We start from the raw sequence: 24011 nt of genomic DNA, 5'->3' as shown, positions 1-24011 counted from the left end.
CCTGTTTTGAGACTGAAATCAGTTTTGATTGAATTAAGTTTAGGATAAATGCCAGACAGCTGTGATTAGATGTGATCTATGGTTTCTTAGGTGTATTGTGTCAAATGATTTGTGCCAGCAACATATTGATAAATGGTGGCATTTCTCTTGTGTGCAAGAGGGATCAGGGTGTGGGGATATTTGTGAAAAACGTGGAATGGAGAAAGCTTGTCGCACAATCATGTTTTTTTCAAATTTATGCATAGGTGTATGTATGGAATACACATGGGAAAAAAACGGGAGTGGTCATTTTGTATTGAATAGGTGTGAACGGGTACACATGTGAAGAGTGCCTGGTTTGTGGAGAGTGCATATTGTTAGGGGCTGCTGGTTAACAGAGGATCCATTTTTCAGGTCTATTGGTTTGAGCAGCAGACCCTCAAAAGAAGGCGCAGACGACACCCCAGCCTGATTCCAACAGACCCCTTGTTTCACAAGCAATGGTATATGGTAAGAATTATGCACTGCAGCATCTCCATGCACCATCAAATGCCTGATAGAAGGCCTAAGACCTGGATAGAGAATACAACAGTGCTAATGAGTATAATGTTATGTAGTGATGAATGCCCATAATATAATGGTAATGGAGACAGACAGCAGTCCTGTCCTCAAATCTGCAAGAGAATGGCAACCCGGATAGACACAGAGAAGGAATTGTGACAGCCAGGATGAAGACCTGTGACATCTGTTAAAGAGAGGATGGGAGATGAGGGTGGAGATAAGGAAAGAAAGGTATTGTGCCTTCAGGAGAGACCAGAACTTTGAATCATTCCTTTGGAGGGAATATGATCACAAGGAGATGGTCTGTGCCTTAAAAGGGAAAACCAGTAAGGGCCATGAGTTGTGCCTTGTAAGGGAAGACCTGCAAAGAACTGTATTGTGCTTTCTTTGTAAGGGAGTTATGCGTTGTAAGGGGGTCTGCAGTTGGAAGGAGCTCTGCCTTGGGTGAGGGGCCTCCATAGTGAAGAAGTTGTGCCTTGTGAGGGGGAACTATTTGGGGAGGGAGTTGTGTATTTTTAGGGTGGTGTGCATGGAGAAGTAGTGACTTCTACAGGGGGACAACTGTGGGAATAAACTGCACCTTGCAGAAACGGCCTGCATGGGGAAAAATGTGCCTTGTAAGGGGGAACTGTATGGGAAAGGGGTTGTGAAGTTTAAGGGTTGAGAATGCTTGGAGAAGGAGTTGTGTCTTGTAAGGGGCTGCATGGGGAATGAGCTCTGCCTTGTAAAATGGGCCTACATGGGGAAGATGTGAAGCCTTGAAAGGGGACAGCATGGGGAAGAAACTGTGCCTTCCAAAGGGGTACTACATGGGGAAGGAGGTGTGCTTTCACTTACAGCAGGGGGCATGAATGTGGTAAAAGTTATGCCTTAAAAGGGGGAACTCCAGGGAAAGAACTGTATGAAGAAGTTGTTCCTTCTGATGGAGGTCTGCATGGGGAAGGAATTGTGCTTTGTAGTTGAAGATCTGCATGGGGAAGGCATTGTTCATTGTAAGAAGAGGTCTAAATGAAGCAGAAGTTATTCCATCTACTGGAGACCTGCAGAGGGAAATGAGATGTGCTTTGTAAGGGAAGACCTGCATTGAGACAGAGTTGATCCTTTTGTTGAAGTGCTGGATGCTAGAAGTTGTGCTTTGTAGATGAGGTTGTGCACATAGAAGGTGCTGTGCCTTGTAAGGGGAGGTATATATTTGGACGTAGATAGACTTTATACAGGAAAATCTGTATGAGGAAGGGGTTACACTCTGTTAATGAAGATCTGCATCGGAAAGGAGTTGTGCCATCTGTGGGGCACAGAGAAAGATGTCATGTGTGTCTTCAAAGAGAAGACGTGGAACATGAATTGTGATTTCTGAGAAGGTCACTTGAAGTGTTTATCAAGGGAACTGTAGTTAATAGGTTGATGTTGGTGTGGTTGAGAGCGGTATGTTTGATGGGTGAGAAGAATTACTGCACACAGGATGCTTAAAAATTGTCAGTGGACTAAAACCAGATGTCAGAGCGATTCAGAACCTCTCTGAGTTTGAAATGGAATGATATGGGTCTGTTCCAGAGACAGAACTGACAAAATTAAATTCCATTGAGTGAAACATGACTCCTATAGCTCTCTGCTTAACTTTCATGCTGTGTATTTAGCGCAAATAGGCTGCAACATGGAGGTGTGAAATTAATGAGAGAGGCGCCCAAGTTTCCATGCATGGTGCCACCTGTACAGGTGATAGTGATGCAGTGAAGTGGAATAATCTTTTTAATGTATAGTAAGGTACACAATAGCTCTCCCTCACTGTGCAGTGGATTGCCTTACAGAAGAGGGGTGTGTAGCTTGTTACGGTGTCCTAAGACATTAGTCCAGTGTACACTTACTCAGACTCAAGCAGTAGATTTGCTGTTTTTTTAAAACACATGTTAGATGGCATGCATGGCTGTAGATACACATGCTCTGCATACTCCTGCCATCTAGTGGTGGGTTCAGAGTGCTGCAAGTTGATTTTCTTTGTAGAGGCACTTTGAAGTCATGAGATTGAGTGACTCCTCCATCTTGGTGATACTGCGCATGGGCATCAACTGTTAGATTGTTTTCTCTCAGCCATTGGGTTTGGATGTGTGTCTCTTCCCTCCATCTTCACCTCGCTCCAGTTTCTAAACGTTACTTTCTGATGGATACAACTATCTGTGGATTCATCACCTTATGAATTCTCCCAATGGGCCAGCACTCGATGGAAAATCTTTTTCCCAGCTCTCCACGCCGTCGAGGACGTCACAATTGCACGGCTCCCCGCGACTCGGTCTGATGTCACCGTGACAATAAGAGGTCCTCGCAGGCGTGCTGACGTCAGTTCCCTTTTTTCCGTGCCTTCGATGCTAACGGTTTTCTCCTAGTTCTTGCTACTGTTGAAGGTGTTCCAATGTTTCTGGTTACAATGTCTCCTCCTAGGAAGTCGGGGTTTAAGCCTTGTCAGGAGTGTGTGTGTCGCATGTCGGTTACTGACCCTCATGATGATTGCCTTTGGTGTTTAAGTTCTGAGCATGACGTTGAGGAGTGTGTATACTGCCAGAGCATGAATCCGAAGGCGCTGAAGGAGAGAGAAGCCAAACTCTTTTTGGCTAAGGCGAAGAAAGGACATAGAAGCCATCGTAGTTCGTCTTCTCACACTTTATCGAAAAAACATAAGAATCAGTGTCGACACGACTCTCGGCGTTGTTCGGCTTGAAGCCTTTCAAGGTCTTGGTCTCCATCTAGATGGCACTGTGCAACGTGGGAGGTTAGTCCTACGGTGACTCCACAGCCTCAAAGCCCTCAGGCTTCTCCGGCACCGTCGGTCTTCGAGATGGTCGCACCTCAAGAGAGTCCTCCCCTTTTCACCTGCGGCACAGGATTCAGATGCTCAGCCGGCGCGAGTGCCACATGCCAGCGGTATCCTGCCTTCCGGGCTCCGGGAGCGGATCCGGCGGCATTTTAAATGCCATGTTTAGTATGTTTAATGCTATGGCCCCTGTTGGTGCACCGGCTTGTTCCACGGGTCCTTTGGCATTTACATGGGGCTCCCTGGATCCTTACAAGGCGGCACTGTTTATGCCCTTTTATCCGGCTGAGGGTGCCGGTACGGCGCCGATGACAACGCCTTATAGACCTGCGGCGCTGATGACATAACCTTATCAGTTGATGCGGATGAAAGAGCCTCAGGTGTCAACGACACCAATAGGATCCACTCCGGTGCTGGATGGCTCTGGATTGGACCATAGTGAGCCTTCTCCTGGTCTGTGTCTTTCAGTTCTGAAGCTGGTGTCATCGACGTCGGCTAATTCTATGTCAACGCCAAGGTTAGAGGTCACACAGAAAAGCTTTAAGGCTTTTGGAGGAGCAGGAGTACCAAAGACAGCTGCTGGAAGAAGGTGAGATTGTGGAGCCCTTGGGGGAATATCAAGGACTTGACTCAACCAGTGGGCTAGACACTTCCCCGGAGTGGGACCTTTCTTTTCCAGGGGAGTTTACAGAGGAAGCGGCCTCTTTCCATGATGTGGTCAGGAAGGCGGCAAATTTCTTAGATCTTCCGTTGCCTGCTGCGGAGGTGAAAAACAATATTCTAACCGAGGTCCTGCATACTTCTTCGGGTTCAGCAAAACCATTGCTCCCATTTAATGATTCTCTTATGGAGCCTATTTTAGAGGTATGGAGGAAGCCTGTGTCGTCCCCAGCTGTCAACAGATCTGCGGCAAGGAGGATGGCTCCAGGAAATCCAGGATTTTGATCGAAACATACCACACCAGAGAGTCTAGTAGTTCAGGCCTCATGTTCCACATGTTCTGCACTAGGCTCCTTCCCTGTGATTCCTTCAGATAGGGAGTCCAAAAGAATGGAGCAGTCGGCGAAGAAGAATTTTTCTTCCTGTAGTATGGCCCTCAAAGCAGCAAACGCTACCTGTGTATTAGGTAGATATGTCCACGCCCTGATGGATGCAGCTAAAGCTATGGTTCCAGACTTGTTGCAGGAGATGCAAGGACAATTTGATGAACTCCTGTCAGATGCTCAGGCAGTGGCTAAACAAACAGATTATACAGTCTGGTCTGGATTCTACAGATTTGCTGGCCAGGGCGATGGGTACCTCTGGCTTTTCTACGGATGTCCAAACTACTCTCTTGGACTTGCCTGTTGATGGGGAAAAGCTTTTTGGTGCTAAAGCTGACTCTGCCTTAGAGCGCTTTAAGGAGAGTAGGGCCACGGCAAAGTCTTTGGGTCTGCAGGCTTCCACTACTACCAGGACTTCAGGTCCTTTCGGAGGTTCAGGGGGTTTGGGCATGGAGCCGTTTACTGTGGGAGTCCCCAGTCCACAAACAGCCTACCAGCCTCCCATACAGATCCTTTAGAGGGCGGTGGAGGGTTTGGACAAGAGGGGCCACCCAGCAGCACCCTGCATCATCCTTTGCCTCTGGAGGACAACAAAAAGGGAAGCAGCCCTAGTTTTCTGCCCATTTTCAGCCATACTTCTCCTGTAGGGGGTCTTTATCTTCGCGAGTGGGAGTTAATCACATCAGACACCTGGGTTCTAAATATTGTGAGGAAAGGATATGCTCTTCCTTTTCAGGAGTTCCCCACTCCCCTCCCTCACTGTCCCTCGTTTTGTTCTGAAGACCATATCCTGTTGTTGCAGCAGGAGGTTCAAATCCTGTTATCAAAAGGTGCAGTGGAGTTGGTTCCAGAGAAGGAAAGGGGTCTGGGTTGTTATTCAAGATATTTCCTGATTTCCAAAAAGTATGGTCGATTGAGACCAATCCTGGACCTGAGGATTTTGAATTGGTTCCTCAAACAGGAGAAATTCAAGATGCTGACTCTAGTGCAGGTTCTTCTGGCGTTGAACAAAGAGGATTGGATGGTGTCTGTCGACTTGCAGGATGCTTACTTTCATATCCCTATTCTCAAGTCACACAGAAAGTATCTCTGGTTTGTGGTGGGGTCGCAGCACTACCAGTTTGCGGTCCTTCCGTTTGGTCTTACTTCAGCACCTCGAGTCTTCACGAAGGTGGTGGCGGTGGTTGCAGCAAGTCTCAGAAGGAAGGGAATATTGGTTTTCCCTTACCTGGATGATTGCTTGATCAAAGCCAAGTCTCCGGAGCATGTGCTGCATCACTTGCAAATGACAACTCAGTGGTTTTTCAGTCTAGGTTTTTCGATAAAGTGCCCAAGTCTCACCTGGAGCCCTCTCAGGGCCTCCTGTTCATACGGGCAGTACTGGATACAGCATTGAATCGGGCCTATCCTCCGCCTCCGCGGATTCAGGGCATCCAGGCATTGATTCCAATGTTTCAAAATGGAGCGGTTGTTCCAGTCCTCAAGGTCCTACGCCTGCTCTGTCTGTTCGCTTTTTGCATTCTGTTGGTCACTCATGCACGTTGGCACATGAGGGCTCTCCAATGGTGCCTCCGCAGGCAGTTGTTTCAACACAAAGGGGATCTCAAGGAGTCGATATCGATCTCCAGAGTCACTGCAGTGGATCTACGATGGTGGGGTGTGGACGGCAACCTTTCTCAAGAAAGGTTTACTGCCGCCTCCGGTGGCCACGGTCATAACGGATGCTTCCACTCTAGGGTGGGGAGCTCATCCAGGGGACCTGGAGATCAAAGGTCGTTGGTCTCCAGTGGAACAGACTTTTCATATCAATCTGTTAGAATTGCGGGCGATACGTCTGGCTCTCAAGGCCTTCCTCCCCTCCCTTTGCGGTCAGTCAGTTCAAGTCTTGATGGACAACACTACCGGGATGTGGTATATAAAAAAGCAGGGAGGAGTGGGGTCGTACCGTCTCTGCAGAGAGGCTCTGCGGCTCTGGTCCTGGGTTCAGGACCATCGGATTTGCTTGGTAGCGAAACATCTGGCCGGAGTGCTCAACGTACTTGCGGACACTCTCAGTCGACATTTCTCGTCCGATCACGAGCGGCGTCTCCATCCGGATCTGGTCCGTCACATCTTTGAGATGTGGGGTTCTCCGCTGATAGATCTGTTTGCCACTTGGGAGAACGCGCACTGCCCGCCGTTCTGCAGCCTCCAGTATCTGGTGCAAGGAGCTTTGGGGGACGCGTTTCAGATCTCTTGGTGCGACCAGTTGCTTTGCACATTTCCCCCCATACCCTTGATTCCTCTTGTTCTGAGGAAGATTGGCTGAGAAGGGTGTGGTACACGGACCTTCTCCAACTCTCACTGTGCCCTCCGCTCCGTCTCCCTCTCAGTGCAGATCTCCTCTCACAGTCGCAGGGGCATGTTCTACATCCCCACCTCCAGAGCCTGCACCTACATGCCTGGAGATTGAACGGGGCAATCTGAGTACTTTCTCTCTCCCACCAGAGGTAGTGCATGTTATTTTATCGGCCAGGTGACGCTCCATTAAGACTGTTTATGCCGGCAGGTGGGCAAAAGTTGTGGCTTGGAGTGGAGAGAAACAAATTGATCCCTTGAGGGCCCATCTGTCTGATGTTCTGTTGTTTGCATTAGCTTTAGCACAGAACGGTTGTGCAGTTGCTACTGTTAAAGGCTATTTGGTGGCACTGTCAGACTTTCTTTGCTTTCTGGATCAACCCTCCTTGGTTAAATCGACTATTGTTATTAGGTTCTTAAAAGGTTTAACAAATACATTTCCTCTCACTCCTTTTCTTATGCCTCAGTGGGATTTGAATCTGGTTATAACATTTTTAATGGGTTCACCGTTTGAACCTATGCATTCTTGTCCGTTAAGATTTTTAGTTCTTAAGACGGTTTTCCTGATAGATATTACGTCGGCTAGGCGTGTCAGTGAGATTCAGACCCTTAGTGTTAAACCTCGCGTTACTTCATTCTTTCCCGACAAAGTGGTGCTGAACACCAGGGCGGCTTTCCTACCTAAAGTTGTCATTCCTTTCCATATGGGGCAGACCATTACCCTTCCATCTTTATGCCCTCCTCCTCATCCCTAAAAGGAGGAAGAGAGACTCCATCGTTTGGACCCCAGAAAGGCTCTCAGTTTTTATATTGAGAGGACAAAGGACTTTGGTTGGAAGACCAGCCATTATTTGGATATGTAGGAAAGAGGAAGGGCAGAGCGGTCCATAAAAGAGCTATATCCAGATGGGTCATTCTTTGCATTAAGGCCTGTTACTCGTTGGCAAAGAAGGTTCCCCCTGAGGGTATTAGAGCCCATTCGACCAGGGCTAAGCCTGCCACTTCGGCCCTAGCTACAGGGGTTCCGGTGGTGGATATTTGCACGGCAGCAACTTAGGCGTCCCTCCACACCTTCATGAAGCATTATTGCTTGGACTCGGAGGTTAGGAGGGATGGCCATTTTGCACGTTCTGTATTGCAGGATTTCTTGGTTTGGCCAGTCAGGCACCCACCTCCGAGTGCGGTACTGCTTGGGGACTCTATTCATAAGGTGAGAAATCCACAGGTAGTTGTATCCATCAGAATATCAATTTACTTACCTTTAGTAACGCTTTTTCTGGTGGATACATTAGCTACCTGTGGATTGCTCACAGTCCCACCCGCCTCCCCGTTGCCTGTCTTATCATACCAAGACTTTTGTTTTACAAGTGTATATATGTTTTGGTAATTTTATTTACTCCAGTATTGGAACTTTCATAGATTCACATGCGTGAATCATTCCCCGTCGTCGAGATGGGAGTCCCGGTACAATTTTCACAAGTAATGTTAAAACATATTGAAGAGAAAAAGGCCCTAGGCCTCTTCAATTTCATAGTCTATCAGAGTCATTTTGTGAAAAGGACCAAACCTGATCCTCCACCAATCAGGCGACAGCACCCCTCAGAACCTCCTGAAAGAAGCTCTAGCACCTCAGATTTTCTACCGCACGTCGTGCTAGGGAGTCTCCTCAGAGCTCTGTCTTCACACCTTTATTCAACTATTTTTCTCTCAGAGAAACTCATTTATTTGGATTTGTCAGCTATTTTTCAACTATGTCTGACAAGGAAAAGAAGAGTCTCTTCAGAGACTGCAAGACTTGTGGGAAGAAAAGACTTCATTCTGAAGACCCTCACCAAGACTGCATTTACTGCCTGTACCAAGATCATTCAGCCAAAGACTGTAAGATTTGCCGTACTTTTTCTTCTAAGACCTTAAAAGACAGGGAAGGCAGATTATTAATATGGCTGCAGAAACTAAAACATAGGAAGGATCCAGTTTCTGATTCTGAGAGTGAGGAATCATCAACATCTAAGAGATCATCTAAAAGGGCAAGATCACGCTCTAGATCGCCCTCACAAATCTCAAGAAAAGCCCTCAAAAAGACTGCTTCAGGGTCTTATAAGGGTCGCAGCCCATCTTCTTCCCCAACTAAAGTCTCAAGTAAAGAGGGGAAAAGACATTCTTCCAGTTCTGAGAGGCACAGAAAGTCTTCATCTGTTCCACCATCTGTGCCTTTCAAAAAGCCATCCTCTGTGACTGGAAAAAAGGCTTTGTCGACGGATTCCTCGTCGACGGCACCGTTGGTGGGTGCATTGCCGACGACAACAGCTACTTCTGGATTTCCATTGTCGACGAGAACAAGTACCCCACGGTCTACACCTCGTCATCGTCGACGGCGCTGATGTCAGTGTCAGCCCTACCGCCGTCGACGACTTCGTCGACGGTAGGCTCGTCAGCGAGGCTTTCTGCTATTAAAATAACTGTGCGTCCAGCGTCAACGGCACCGTCCATGACGAAATCGATTTACACGTCGTCGACGACACCGTCGACGAGGGAAAAACATCAAAAAAGAGGAGAAAAGTTAACTCCAACCCACACATCACCTAGTAAGGTATCCTCCCTTGTGCCAGCACATCTTTTGGAGGGAGACGAAGATTCAGATGAAGACGGGCCTTTTGGAACAGCCCACAGTCCTTCTGAATTGAATGTAAAGTACCAGGAAGAGGAGGAATATGAAGAAGCTTATGATCCCCAGGTTTACTCGGAGCATCAGCAATATCAACAGGGGGCGTATATTCCTTCCTACCTGTTTACTGGCCTTAGAGCGATGTTAGTGGATTACAACAGAAGGTTTCCTCCTCAAGGAGAACAACCTCCTCCATCGCCTATTTCTGGTGTTTCTACTCCACATCAGAGACCAACGTCCTTGCCCCTCACAAATGTGGCCACTCCAGACATGACAATTCCCCAATACACCGACATCTCAGAAGGGGATCAGGAAGAAGGAGACCTCATACACACTCACTCAGAGTGGGACGAGTACATTATCCCTGCTCCTTCTTGTCCTTCTCATTCGAAGGTGGAATCCCCACCAGAAGACATTGGAGTTTTTCACAGTCTTCTAGAGAGGGCAGCCAAGCGTTTTGCCTTACGTTACCTACTAAGCAAACAGACTGTTTCCTGTATGATTTTAAAGAGCCCTTTCAGAAGTCTGTGCGCTCTATCCCGATGGTGAACTACCTGTGGGAAGAGGGCCTTAAAGTCATGAATAATCCGGCAACAGTCACGGCAGTTTTGCTACGTCTGGATAAAAAATACAAAGCTCCTGATGATGCACCAACATGTTTAACAGGACATCCTCCTCCGGATTCAGTAGTAGCTCAGGCAGCTCAAAGAAGATCGAAGAATCCTTCTGTCCCGATTTCCGCACCCCCAGACAAGAAGGGTAGGCGGCTAGACAACATAGGGAAAAGGTTTTCGTCTATGGCTAGCCTAGTAGTTAGAGCTGCCAACTCCTTGGCTATTTTGTCTAGATTCGACAGACTGCTTTGGGCGGATATTGTACCTTTTATTAACCAACTGCCAGAAGACGCGAGATCGGAGGCAAATAAAACTGTACAAGAAGGTCAACACATGTCTGCAGAGCTTATAGACTGTGCAATGGATATAGCGACCACTGCTTTTAGACAGCTTGCAGGTGCAGCTGTACTAAGAAGACAGGGCTGGCTTAAAGCCATATCGTTTCACCCAGAAGTCCAGAATAAAATCCTAGACTTACCCTTTGATGGCCAAGCGCTATTTGGAAAACATGTTGATGAAGCCCTACAATCAATCAAGACGGACACGGCAAGGTCATTAGGGATCCTGCAATATCGAAGATCGTCCTTTCGTCCTAGGGGGCGTGGCCAACCCTCATACAGAGGGGCATATCAACAACAGAGATATTCTTCCTATCCATCATCCTCACAGCAGTATCGTCCATACTACTCGCAAAGGCAGCCGACTCAACCAGCCTATAGTTCAACCAGCAGGCCGTGGACGTTCAACCCGTCCTGCCAAAGATTCAGCTCGTAGAACCTGATGTTTGAGGCGCCGGCTACGCTCAGTCCTCCTCCTGTCACCCTGGGCAGGAGGATCTCCTTATTCCTCAGTCAATGGCAAACCATTACGTCAGACAAGTGGGTCCTACAATTAGTGGAACGGGGCCATACTTTAGAATTTATCCAGATACCTCCCTCCAACCCTCCCCGCAGGACTCCTTCAAGGTATCCTCAACAACTCAAAGAAGAAGTCGACAAGCTGCTTCTCAAGGGAGCTATAGAGAAGGTGCCTCGGCCCAACGAGGAACAGGATTTTATTCCAGGTTCTTCATCATTCGGAAAAAGTGGAAGGATTGGAGGCCGATCCTCGATTTAAGGGAACTAAATGTATACCTAAAAAAGCAATCGTTCCGAATGATCAGCCTGCAAGACGTCCTTCGGCGTCTCAATCAAGGAGATTTTATGTCATCACTAGACCTCAAAGACGCATACTTCCACATACCCATCCACCCTGCCCACAGAAAATATTTGAGATTCACCGTAGCCGGGAGCCATTATCAATACCGCATCCTTCCTTTCGGACTCAAATCAGCCCCAAGAATATTTACCAAATGCCTAGCACCAGTCGCAGCTTTTCTCAGAAGAAGAAAGCACCAGGTTTTTCCATACTTAGATGATTGGTTAATAAAGGCAAAGACTTACGCAGGAGCACACAAGTCAACAAGAAAGTGCGTTTCCTTACTGACCAATTCACAATCAACTGGGAGAAGTCCAACCCTCTACCAGTAGGCAATATTACTTTTCTGGGAGCAAAACTGAACACAGAATCCGGCATGGCATGTCCCACGTTAGAGAGGCAACAAAGATTACTGACCCTAGTGAGTTCCATACAGAGAAGACGAAAGGTTACTGTCCGTCTCTTCAAATCACTGTTGGGCATGATGTCTTCATGCATACCTCTGATTCCTCTGTGTCAGCTAAAGATGCGCCCCTTACAGGAGCAGCAAAATCGTCAATGGCTCCAAGTATCAGGCACTTTCGAGGACCAGGTACAAATAACTCCGATAATGATCAGAACTCTGAGATGGTGGTCTCAAAAGCACCACCTGTCAATCGGCCTCTCGTTTCTTCAACAGCCAGCCCCGTGGACCATAACAACGGATGCCTCACTGGAAGGCTGGGGAGCGGTGTTACAAGACCTGAAAATAAGTGGCAAATGGCCAATGCATCTGGCATCGATGCATATCAATTGGCTAGAACTCAGGGCAGTGCACCTGGCCTTACAAGCGTTTCTCCCAAGAATCTCAGGATCGCGAGTGGCGATAAGAACGGACAACACCACTACGATGCACTATCTCAACAAACAAGAAGGCACAAGATCTCTCACCCTCTCCAGGGAAGCTCAAGCGATCTGGAACTGGGCCTCGCAGCAAGGCATCACACTATCAGCGGTACACTTGCCTGGAATAAACAACAAGACAGCAGATGCACTCAGCAGGCAGAAATCAGACTGCCATGAGTGGGAGCTAGACCAGACAGTACTGAACCAGATTTTTTCCCGGTGGGGAACACCAACGGTGGATCTGTTTGCGAAGAAGGACAACGCCAAATGCCGGTTCTTCGAAAGTTGGCATCGCCAAAAGGGATCTTGGGGGTATGCGTTTTCGATAGTCTGGTCAGACATCTTTGCTTACGCCTTTCCTCCTATTCCGTTGATCCCAAGGGTCCTCACGAAGATGAAAACAGAACCGTGCACTCTGATACTGATAGCCACGTACTGGCCCGGCAACATTGGTTCACGGAGCTCCTCATTCTGTCAGTCAAACCTCATAATCCACTGGAGCCGTTACCTATATTACTAACAATGAATAACGGCCAGGTTCGGCACCCCGATCCGCAGTCAATGCGGTTATCAGCATGGCTCCTCACCACAGAGAGTTTGCGCATTTGAATATCCCGCAGGACTGCAGGGATATTTTGTCGAAGGCCAGAACGGATACCACGAACAAGACGTATCAGTGTAAATGGAAAAGATTCTGTGCCTGGTGTCATTGGCGTCGGATTGACCCTCTAGTCTCACCACCAGAGGAAATATTGCCGTATCTCTTACAGTTAGCTCAATCTGGCCTAGCACACTCGTCCATTAAAGTTCACTTAGCAGCTATAGCTGCATACAGACGTTCAGATGACACACCCTCACTCTTCTCTTCTCGGCTGATTAAGAGATTTCTAAAGGGGCTTTTCAGGGTTTACCCTCCTTTCAGACCACCACCTCCTTCGTGGAATCTGAATATTGTTTTGGCACAACTGATGAAGCATCCGTTTGAACCGATCCATTGTGCTTCCCTCAAGTTCTTGTCGTGGAAGGTTGCCTTATTGATAGCCCTTACATCAGCTAGGCGGGTCAACGAGGTGCAAGCGCTGTCCATCCAAGAGCCATTCCTGCAGCTTAAACACGATAGACTGTTAATGCACGCTAACCCGCATTTTATTCCAAAGGTTCCGTCAGACTTTCACATGAACTAACCTTTATTCTTCAAGTCTTTTTTCCCTCATCCATCTACTCCGGCGGAGAGGGCATTACACTCTTTAGACGTTAAAAGATGTGTTCAATTTTATTTGGACAGGACTAAATCTTTTCGACGCTCTAGTTAGTTATTTGTGGCGTACAGTGCTCCTAGGAAGGGGTACCCACTATCCAAGCTGAGTATTTCCAGATGGATCGCCTCAGCCATTTCGCTTTTGCCATCAAGCAGCGGGCAAACCTTTGCAGTCATCTGTGCATGCTCACTCTGTGAGAAAAGACTCATCGTCAGCGGCACTGTTTGCCGGAGTGCCACTACAAGACATTTGTAGGGCAGCAACGTGGAAGAGCTGTCATACTTTCACTAAGCACTACTGCTTGGAATCCCTCTCTCACGGAGAGGTAGCAGTGGGCCAGGCGGTTCTCAGGAATCTCTTCAGGTGAAGGTGAGCCATTTCTCCTACATCCCTCCATCCTAGAACAGGTATGCACATTGTTTACATTTAAAAAAAAAAAAGAGAAAAACAGAAACGTCTATAAGGATAAAAGAAAGCTATCACAATCACATAAGTGAGCGGGTTTGCAGACATTGATCATGTTACAGTAGTGTCTTCTAATAATAATTTCTTTTACTGTTTTTCTTGGAATTTCATCATGTATTTCCACAGGTATATCTGTATGTAATAGAGATAAATATATAGGTGTATTTATTTATATATATATATATATATATATATATATATGTATATTTATATAGACATATGGGCGTATACATATATAGTTCATCATTTTATGCATGATGATAATAAGGTTTTGTGGTTCAAGATATTTTGTTTATTAGAGGTGTTGTCATATTACAATGTGCATAGTTATTGCTCTCTACTCTGATTCAAGCATGTGAATCTATGAAAGTTCCAATACTGGAGTAAGAAAATAAGTTACTTACCTGTAACTGTAGTTCTCCAGTATTGGAATCTTTCATAGATTCACATGCGACCCACCCGCCTCCCGAGAAGCTCACTTCACCTCTTTCTTTCTTTATATATTCAACATAATATACGCACTTGTGCTTGGAAAATCTGAGGTGCTAGAGCTTCTCTCAGGAGGTTCTGAAGGGTGCTGTCGCCTGATTGGTGGAGGATCAGGTTTGGTCCTTTTCACAAAATGACTCTGATAGACTATGAACTTGAAGAGGCCTAGGGCCTTTTTCTCTTCAATATGTCTTATGATTACTTGTGAAAATTGTACCAGGACTCCCATCTCGACGACAGGGAATGATTCAAGCATGTGAATCTATGAAAGATTCCAATACTGGAGAACTACAGTTACAGGTAAGTAACTTATTTTCGTATGTAGGAAGGTAGCCTCTTTCTAGCCTTGTTACCCCCACTTTTGGCCTGTTTGTGAGTATATGTCAGGGTGTTTTTTCTGTCTCACCGGGATCCTGCTAGCCAGGGCCTAGTGCTCATAGTGAAAACCCTATGTTTTCAGTATGTTTGTTACGTGTCACTGGGACCCTGCTAGTCAGGACCCCAGTGCTCATAAGTTTGTGGCCTATATGTATGTGTTCCCTGTGTGGTGCCTAACTGTCTCACTGAGGCTCTGCTAACCAGAACCTCAGTGGTTATGCTCTCTCATTTCTTTCCAAATTGTCACTAACAGGCTAGTGACCAATTTTACCAATTTACATTGGCTTACTGGAACACCCTTATAATTCCCTAGTATATGGTACTGAAGTACCCAGGGTATTGGGGTTCCAGGAGATCCCTAGGGGCTGCAGCATTTCTTTTGCCTCCCATAGGGAGCTCTGACAATTCTTACACAGGCCTGCCACTGCAGCCCGAGTGAAATAACGTCCACGTTATTTCACAGCCATTTTACACTGCACTTAAGTAACTTATAAGTCACCTATATGTCTAACCTTTACCTGGTAAAGGTTAGGTGCAAAGTTACTTAGTGTGAGGGCACCCTGGCACTAGCCAACGTGCCCCCACATTGTTCAGGGCCAATTCCCCGGACTTTGTGAGTGCGGGGACACCATTACACGCGTGCACTACATATAGGTCACTACCTATATGTAGCTTCACAATGGTAACTCCGAATATGGCCATGTAATATGTCTATGATCATGGAATTGCCCCCTCTATACCATCCTGGCATAGTTGGCACAATCCCATGATCCCAGTGGTCTGTAGCACGGACCCTGGTACTGCCGAACTGCCTTTCCCGGGGTTTCACTGCAGCTGCTGCTGCTGCCAACCCCTCAGACAGGCTTCTGCCCTCCTGGGGTCCAGCCAGGCCTGGACCAGGATGGCAGAACAAAGGACTTCCTCTGAGAGAGGGTGTTACACCCTCTCCCTTTGGAAAATGGTGTGAAAGCAGGGGAGGAGTAGCCTCCCCCAGCCTCTGGAAATGCTTTCATGGGCACATTTGGTGCCCATTTCTGCATAAGGCAGTCTACACCGGTTCAGGGACCCCTTAGCCCTGCTCTGGCGCGAAACTGGACAAAGGAAAGGGGAGTGACCACTCCCCTGACCTGTACCTCCCCTGGGAGGTGCCCAGAGCTCCTCCAGTGTGCTCCAGACCTCTGCCATCTTGGAAACAGAGGTGCTGCTGGCACACTGGACTGCTCTGAGTGGCCAGTGCCATCAGGTGACGTCAGAGACTCCTTCTGATAGGCTCCTTCAGGTGTTGCTAGCCTATCCTCTCTCCTAGGTAGCCAAACCCTCTTTTCTGGCTATTTAGGGTCTCTGTCTCTTGGGATTCCTTAGATAACGAATGCAAGAGCTCATCCGAGTTCCTCTGCATCTCTCTCTTCACCTTCTGCCAAGGAATCGACTGCTGACCGCGCTGGAAGCCTGCAAAACTGCAACATAGTAGCAAAGACAACTACTGCAACTCTGTAACGCTGATCCTGCCGCCTTCTCGACTGTTTTCCTGGTGGTGCATGCGGAATCGCCCCCCTGCAACCGCAGGCACCAAAGAACTGCATCATCGGTACCTTGGGTCTCCTCTCAGCACGACGAGCGAGGTCCCTTGAATCCAGCAACTCTGTCCAAGTGACTCCCACAGTCCAGTGACTCTTCAGTCCAAGTTTGGTGGAGGTAAGTCCTTGCCTCCCCACACCAGACTGCATTACTGGGAACCGCGACTTTTGCAGCTGCTCCGGTCTCCGAGCACTTACGGCGGAAATCCTTTGTGCACAGTCCAGCCTGGGTCCACGGCACTCTAACCTGCATTGCACAACCTCCTAAGTTGTTCTCCGGCGACGTGGGACTCCTTTGTGCGACTTCGGGTGAGCACCGTTTCACGCATCCTCGTAGTGCCTGTTTCTGACACTTCTCCGGGTGCTACCTGCTGCTGAGAGGGCTTCTTGTCTTGCTCGACGTCCCCTCTGTCCCCTGACGCAATTTGCGACATCCTGGTCCCTCCTGGGCCACAGCAGCATCCAAAAACCCTTACCGCACGATTTGCAGCTAGCAAGGTTTGTTGGCGGTCTTTCGGCGGGAAAACCCTTCTGCACGACTCTCCACGGCGTGGGGGATCCGTCCTCCAAAGGGGAAGTCTCTAGCCCTTGTCGTTCTTGCAGAAACCTACGCTTCTACTGTCCAGTAGCAGCATCTTTGCACCCACAGCTGGCATTTCCTGGGCATTTGCCCATCTCCGACTTGCTTGTGACTTTTGGACTTGGTCCCCTTGTTCCACAGGTACCCTCGACTGGAAATCCATCGTTGTTGCATTGTTGGTTTGTGTCTTTCCTGCAGAATTCCCCTATCACGACTTCTATGTCCTTTGGGGAACTTTAGTGCACTTTGCACTCACTTTTCAGGGTCTTGGGGTGGGCTATTTTTCTAACCCTTACTATTTTCTAATAGTCCCAGCGACCCTCTACAAGGTCACATAGGTTTGGGGTCCATTCGTGGTTCACATTCCACTTTTGGAGTATATGGTTTGTGTTGCCCCTATCCCTATGTGTCTCCATTGCATCCTATTGTAACTATACATTGTTTGCACTGTTTTCTAATACTATTACTGCATATTTTGGTATTGTGTACATATATCTTGTGTATATTTGCTATCCTCATACTGAGGGTACTCACTGAGATACTTTTGGCATATTGTCATAAAAATAAAGTACCTTTATTTTTAGTATATATGTGTATTGTGTTTTCTTATGATATTGTGCATATGACACTAAGTGGTACTGTAGGAGCTTCACTCGTCTCCTAGTTCAGCCTAAGCTGCTCTGCTAAGCTACCATTATCTATCAGCCTATGCTGCTAGACACCCTATACACTAATAAGGGATAACTGGGCCTGGTGCAAGGTGCAAGTACCCCTAGGTACTCACTACAAGCCAGTCCAGCCTCCTACACCCAGGGGGTTTCCCCATATATACCAAATACTCCGTCTTTCCTTCCGTTGAGCCCGGTGATTAAAGTGGTTCCAAGTCTATTGTGTACTAATCGCTTTGAACCACTGCTGGCAATAGAGGACCCGCCTGTGCCTGCGAGTGCGATCAAGCCTGCAGTTGGAATATTTCATTCTAGTGCTATTCCATTGATCTCTCAGTCCGATCCGGAAGGTAATGAACCAGCATCTTGCAGAGGCAATCTGGCTAAAGTTCTCCAGAGAGTTGACGAAGTCAAGGGACTGGTTCTAGTACTAATAGATCTTTTGAAGAGTAATCTTGTGCATCAGCATGGGAATAACTGTGCTTGCGAAGGGATTTGTAGGGTTCGTGGAGAGGTCAGGGGGAAAGAAGTATTCCCCTCCTCTGCCCCAAACAAGGGGGCTGAGTTAAGGGTTAATTCTTGTCTCCCCGTCAGAGAGGGTACAATTCCACAAGGGAGGGAAGTTAACCGCCGCAACCCTACCAAAGATAACTTGAGGCCCAAAGGGAGGGCTGAAAATGTACCCAGAAACCGGGATTGTCTAGGGAACTGGGCGATTAATTCAACTAGTGGTAGAGCCAGAGGTAGGATCAATGGATCCGACCCCCCTGAAACTGTCCAAGGGGACAATTCCACAAAATCTTCTAACAGGCCATACAAAACCTTCTATAACAGCAATTCCCCTGGTAACAATATTGAGAACACAGTTAACAAAGGACAAGATTTGTGTACAAACTATGGAACAAATAAAATCTATTTGACTAATGTTCCAAAACTATTGCCAGGGTCAGTTGAGAACCAAGCCTCCTTGATTAATAAAGTCATACACTGGATACGCTCCCGACAAAGTTGCCTCTCTGTCATTCGTTCGGATATAACATTGGCCGAGAGGAACAGCATCTCAGGGACCAATCTTGATATAATTACAATCCATTTTGAAGATGAGACTATGGTGACTCAACTAATGGAATTTGACTCTCGCACCCACTTGAACAGAGCAGCAACCATGGGGGGGATAAGACTTATGATAAACCCACACAATCACGGACCAGATAGGGGACCGGATGGACCAGATGGCTTAACTAGTTCCTGTGGAGGTGTTGTATGTAAGACAGCTACCGATTTTGGGCCGCTGCCTGCTTCTGTATGACTGACTTCTGAACCAGTGACTCATGTGATGGCCAGCCCCAAGGTCTCACATTTAAAGGGGAATAATAAAGTACCAACATTCGACATTTGTATCAATGACCTGGGCCCAGGGGACGTTGGTTGCTCAACTGTGGTGACAAACAAAGGCAAATGCACATTAGAACTCATGTCCCGGAACATTGCTGGTTTGGCAAAGAAACTAGATGATAGCGAATGGGCCTTTTTTATCAAGGATATAGATGTTTGTCTCTTTCAGGAAACTTGGGCAGAGGATGCTACTATTATAGATGGATTTCTTTCATTTAGTGTTCCTGCTATACCTTCAGAGAAGGGGTTGGGCCGGGCGAAAGGTGGGCTGTTATTACTTGTAAACAAGAACCTGCAGTGTGATTACAAGCTTTTGGAAATTGATTCTGTAGATATAGAAGCCATGTGTATTACGTTAAACAAAACTCTATCAATTGTTATTGTTAATGTTTATATACGATCGGTCTCATGCAGCTCCGAGTCTCATACCTTGGCTATTTTGTCCGAATTTGTAGGAAGCCTTCACCCCTCGACTATTTTAATTGTAGCTGGAGATTTTAATTGCACCTTAGAACCCTCCACCCTTATTAGTGACCTAACTGACGAAGAGGATGAGCTGTGGGGGATCCCGCAGCTTTCTATTACTCGGCCCTGCAAAAAATCTCAGGTGGCCACACAATTAGCTTCATTATGTTTAAAACATGGCCTTAGGGCCTGTAATGGCAGGACGCCATCTGATATGAATATTGCACCAACGTTCAAAAGGGGCAACTCCACAGGCACTATAGATTACTTCTTAGTTGATGTTAGGTTATGGCCCCACTTGGAAGATATGGAAGTAATAGTGAGAAGTGATAGTGACCACTTTCCCCTGCTTCTTACCCTTTCCGGAGAAATGTTCAGGAGAACACACAATAATCATGCTACAATAATCCCGCCACTATGCTGGAATAATAAATTCACTAAGGTTACTTGGCCAAAAGTGATGTCTAACCCATATCATATCAGAGCAATATACAATTTTTTTTTAATAACTTGGCTGAGTACGAAGAGCAGACTGTAGGGAACATTCCGATTCTAAAAATCCATGATAATATGGCCATTCAGCTACGGGTTTTTTTTTTATCAAGCAAGGCGGCCAAAGCCCTGTGAAGGAAAAGGGGCACACAAGGGATGGTTTGATGAGAGGTGTTCAAAGGCTAAGTCTGGGCTTAAAGCAGTAGTAATGTCTGGTTCCCAGGGGGAGATCAAACAAGCTAGGACTCTATATAAAAAAAACGTGACTAATGCAAAAAAGCGGTGGGAGGACTCCCTGTGGCAGGAATTATGAAATGCTTCCAGAGAGAAGGATAATAAGCGCTTTTGGGAACTCCTGTCTAAAAGAGAAAATGGAGGTAGGAGTTGTCCCAGCAACCATATACAACCAGAAAGCTGGGTAGAACATTTTTCCACTCTTTATGCCCTACCAGAGGGCTCAACGGACATCAATGTAGTCAACTCCTCACCTATGCTAATGGATTTGATCCCCAGCACATCAGTCCAAGTGGGGGCCCAGTGTATCCACAAGGGTCATCTCATTTTTAAAGTAGAAGAAACCCTTGAGGCTATAAACAGTCTGAAACCGGACAAACTCCCTGGAGATCTGTATAAATCTGAACCAAATATCTGGTCCTGGTATATTAATGCCATTTCAAATAGTATAGCTGCAGGGGGACAAATCCCGGGCACATGGAAGGGGGCTGAAATTGTACCCATCTACAAAAAAGGAAATGCTAACCTTCCAGCCAACTACAGGCCAATTAGCCTTATAGACAACTTGCAAAATATTTTTGCTATACAAATTCTGCAGAGGCTAACTAGCTGGGTTGAGGAGCGTCAAATTATTTCTCAACTACAGGCCGGGTTCCGTGCCAACACTAGCACGGTAGACCAGGTCTTTCGACTGGCTATATTGTACTGGAAATATGTCCTTATCGCCAAGCAATGTCTATATGTAGTATTTATAGACCTGCGATCTGCTTTTGATCTGGTTCCAAGAGCTAAACTGTGGGAAGTGCTGGGCAGATTGGGAGTTCCAGAGGACCTACTAGTCCTGCTAAAACGATTGCATGAAAATACTTATGCCCAAGTGAGGTGGGGCGAACAAGGCGATTTGACAGAACAGATCCCAATCAGAAGGGGAGTCCGTCAAGGTTGTGTGCTAGCCCCCTTATTATTCACTTTATTCATCAACGAAGTAGTAAAGGCTGTGTCCATATGCCAGAATGACGCTCCCTCCCTGTACACACACAAAATCTATATCCTGCTTTTTGCAGATGATTCGCTCCTCATTTCTAAGACACCGATGGGGTTACAAATCCTTGTTGATCGATTCTATTCATTTTGTCGCGATCACGGGTTGGAGGTTAACATTAACAAAACAAAACTAATGGTGTTATCCAAAGGGCCTAATAAAAGATGTTCCATCCACATCGATGGTGTTTTCCTGAAGGAAGTTAGCTCTATAGACTATTTGGGAGTCAGGTGAACTAGTAAACTATCATGGGAAGAACAGATCACAAAAAGTGCTCTTTTGCAAAAGCTGTTTCTCCAGCATTGAAGATTTATACAGCCAAGGCACAAGGTGCAGCCCTGTATGGAGCGGAGGTATGGGGTTTCTCCAACTGTAACAAGATCTCAGTGGGAGAAAACAACTTTGCGAGGGCCTTGATAGCGTGTCCACGCTCCACACCCCTGCTCCCAATATTTTTGGATCTGGGGTTAAGTCGAGCAGCAGATTTAGCTACTTTAAGACCTCTCCTGTACTGGATCAGGTTATGGACTACCCCCGAACTAGTTATATATAAGATCTCATTACTTGATCTATTAAAATGTCAAAATGCCAATACTGTCCCTTGGATTTGTCATGTGTCCCATTGGTTCCGCTTGTTGGGCTTGGGTGACTATTGGGAAAATCCCCACAAACTAGAGAGACGGCACAAAAATGTTTTAAAGTTAACCTATTGGTCTTATGTTAGGGATAACAACATAACCTGTAAATCTCATGGTTGTATAACTAACCTTTTTACTGATCTTAAATGGACTCCAAAGTTTGAAGCCTATTTGGACATTATACCGGATCTGCACTGCAACAGACTATATGCAAGGTTTAGTTTCGGATCCCTGCCCCTGATGTCATTGATCCACAGGTGGGGGCTGATTGGTCTCCCTGATATATGTCCTGCTTGTGGCAGTACCTCCGAAACCATTGAACACTTTGGGGGTCATTCCGACCCTGCCGGTCATGGACCGCCAGGGCCAGGGTTGGAGGATGCACCGCCAACAGGCTGGCGGTGCATCAAGGGCAATTCTGACCGCGGCGGTAAAGCCGCGGTCAGAAAAGGGAAACCGGCGGTTTCCCGCCGGTTTTCCCCTGCCCCTGTGAATCCTCCACGGCGGCGCTGCAAGCAGCGCCGCCATGGGGATTCCGACCCCCTTCCCGCCAGCCTGGTTCTGGCGGTTTTCACCGCCAGAACCAGGCTGGCGGGAACGGGTGTCGTGGGGCCCCTGGGGGCCCCTGCAGTGCCCATGTCAATGGCATGGGCACTGCAGGGGCCCCCTAACAGGGCCCCACATTGATTTTCAGTGTCTGCCTAGCAGACACTGAAAATCGCGACAGGTGCAACTGCACCCGTCGCACACCAGCAACTCCGCCGGCTCCATTCGGAGCCGGCTTCCTCGTTGCTGGTGCTTTCCCGCTGGGCGGGCTGGCGGCCTTTTGGCGGTCGCCCGCCAGCCCAGCGGGAAAGTCAGAATGACCGCTGCGGTCTTTTGTCCAGCTTATGCGAACCCGCAATCAAAATGGATCCGCAACACTTGTAGGGCTATGGGATTTAAGATCTGTTCCTTGGCTCTACGGGTGTTAAAAAGTCATAATTCAACTGATGTAATTCTCCCAGTGAGCAAGTATTTAGTAACAGCCTGGCGCATGCGTTGCCATTTCCAAAAAGCAACTTAAGGTTATTATCTCTTCCTAGAGTTTTTATGTGTAATTTGAGCTTTTACTGTTTTAATGTTTTAATGACTTCAAATTAATTTATTGATTTGTAGTTGTTGTATCTTATCAAAATGATTATTTATTCTTGTATTTTCGCTAGTTGGTTTTATGTGCTTTTATGGTCAATTGATTGAATAAAGCTGTGTGTTGAGACTGGTGGTGCAGCGGTGGGATAAGTACTTGTAACTGCTTTACCACTTTGTCATTTGGTGCTTTTCATAGGAAAATCATATACCACATTGTGCAGTATATGTACATTTAACCAAAACAGTTTACTTTTCTACTCTAAAACTTTAAACAAAGCTTCTGAATAGTTTTGAAAACTTCTGCAAGTTTTCCAAACGTTTGAAAACGTTTTTTCTCTGTGCTTTCTAAAGTTCTAAAACGTTTTCTTTCACTATCCTTAAACCTTTTCTGTCATGTCTACAGTAGAGACTACTTCCAAGGTTGTTCAGGCAACTTATGAAAGTTTAAACTACAAGAGTTTGAGGGGTCTCTGCCTGGATAGAGGTTTGAGTATAGGTAAGAATCCAACAAAAGAGTTTCTCTTTAATCTGCTCTTACAGGATGACCAGAACCAGTCTGGCCCATCTCATGGGAGGGTGGAAAAATGGGAAGCCTTCCCAGTCAGACTCAGAGGAGTTCCCTGAAGATGCTGGGGAGGGTTCTTACATAGTCCTGCCCCCTAGCAGGCCACCTATTGACACTGGTAGTGTTAGAGGGTCACACATTAGTAGGACATCTTTCACCCCTAGAGGCCAGGTTACTAGGGTCCAGCCAGTTAGGGACAGGTTTCTCTCTGAAAATTCCCACATTTCCTCTGTGTCCAAACATTCCCAAGCCTCCCACCCTGAGGATAACTTAATGGAAAGGGAACTCAGAAAGCTGAGGATGGAAGAGACCAGACTGAAGCTTAAACAGCAACCGCTGGCTTTTCGACAGGGAATCCCAAGACATAGAGAGGGAAAGACAGATATTAGGATTAGTTCCCCATGGTGGCAGCAGCAGTATTTCTGATAGAAATCCTGTTAGGGAGCAAGATTCCAGGAATCTGCATAAGTTAGTCCCCCCTTACAAGGAGGGGGATGACATTAATAAGTGGTTTGCTGCCCTTGAGAAGGCCTGTATGGTACAGTT

The 24011-nt window shown here is 46.9% G+C and overlaps 1 protein-coding gene across 1 annotated transcript in view; it reads left to right on the top strand.

Moving 5' to 3' along the window:
- The window catches only part of PCSK4 (proprotein convertase subtilisin/kexin type 4), a 2195633-nt gene that overhangs the window by 318416 nt on the left and 1853206 nt on the right, over positions 1-24011 (top strand). Inside the window, exon 3 of the mRNA XM_069215864.1 lies at positions 394-489. Coding sequence (XP_069071965.1) covers positions 394-489 — 96 coding nt within the window. The remainder of the gene's footprint in view (positions 1-393; positions 490-24011) is intronic.

The sequence above is a fragment of the Pleurodeles waltl genome, chromosome 12 (assembly GCF_031143425.1).
Source record: "Pleurodeles waltl isolate 20211129_DDA chromosome 12, aPleWal1.hap1.20221129, whole genome shotgun sequence".
Classification (NCBI taxonomy): Eukaryota; Metazoa; Chordata; class Amphibia; order Caudata; family Salamandridae; genus Pleurodeles; species Pleurodeles waltl.
Note: the sequence above shows the minus strand (reverse complement) of the source record. Positions and strands in the feature narration are given on the sequence as shown.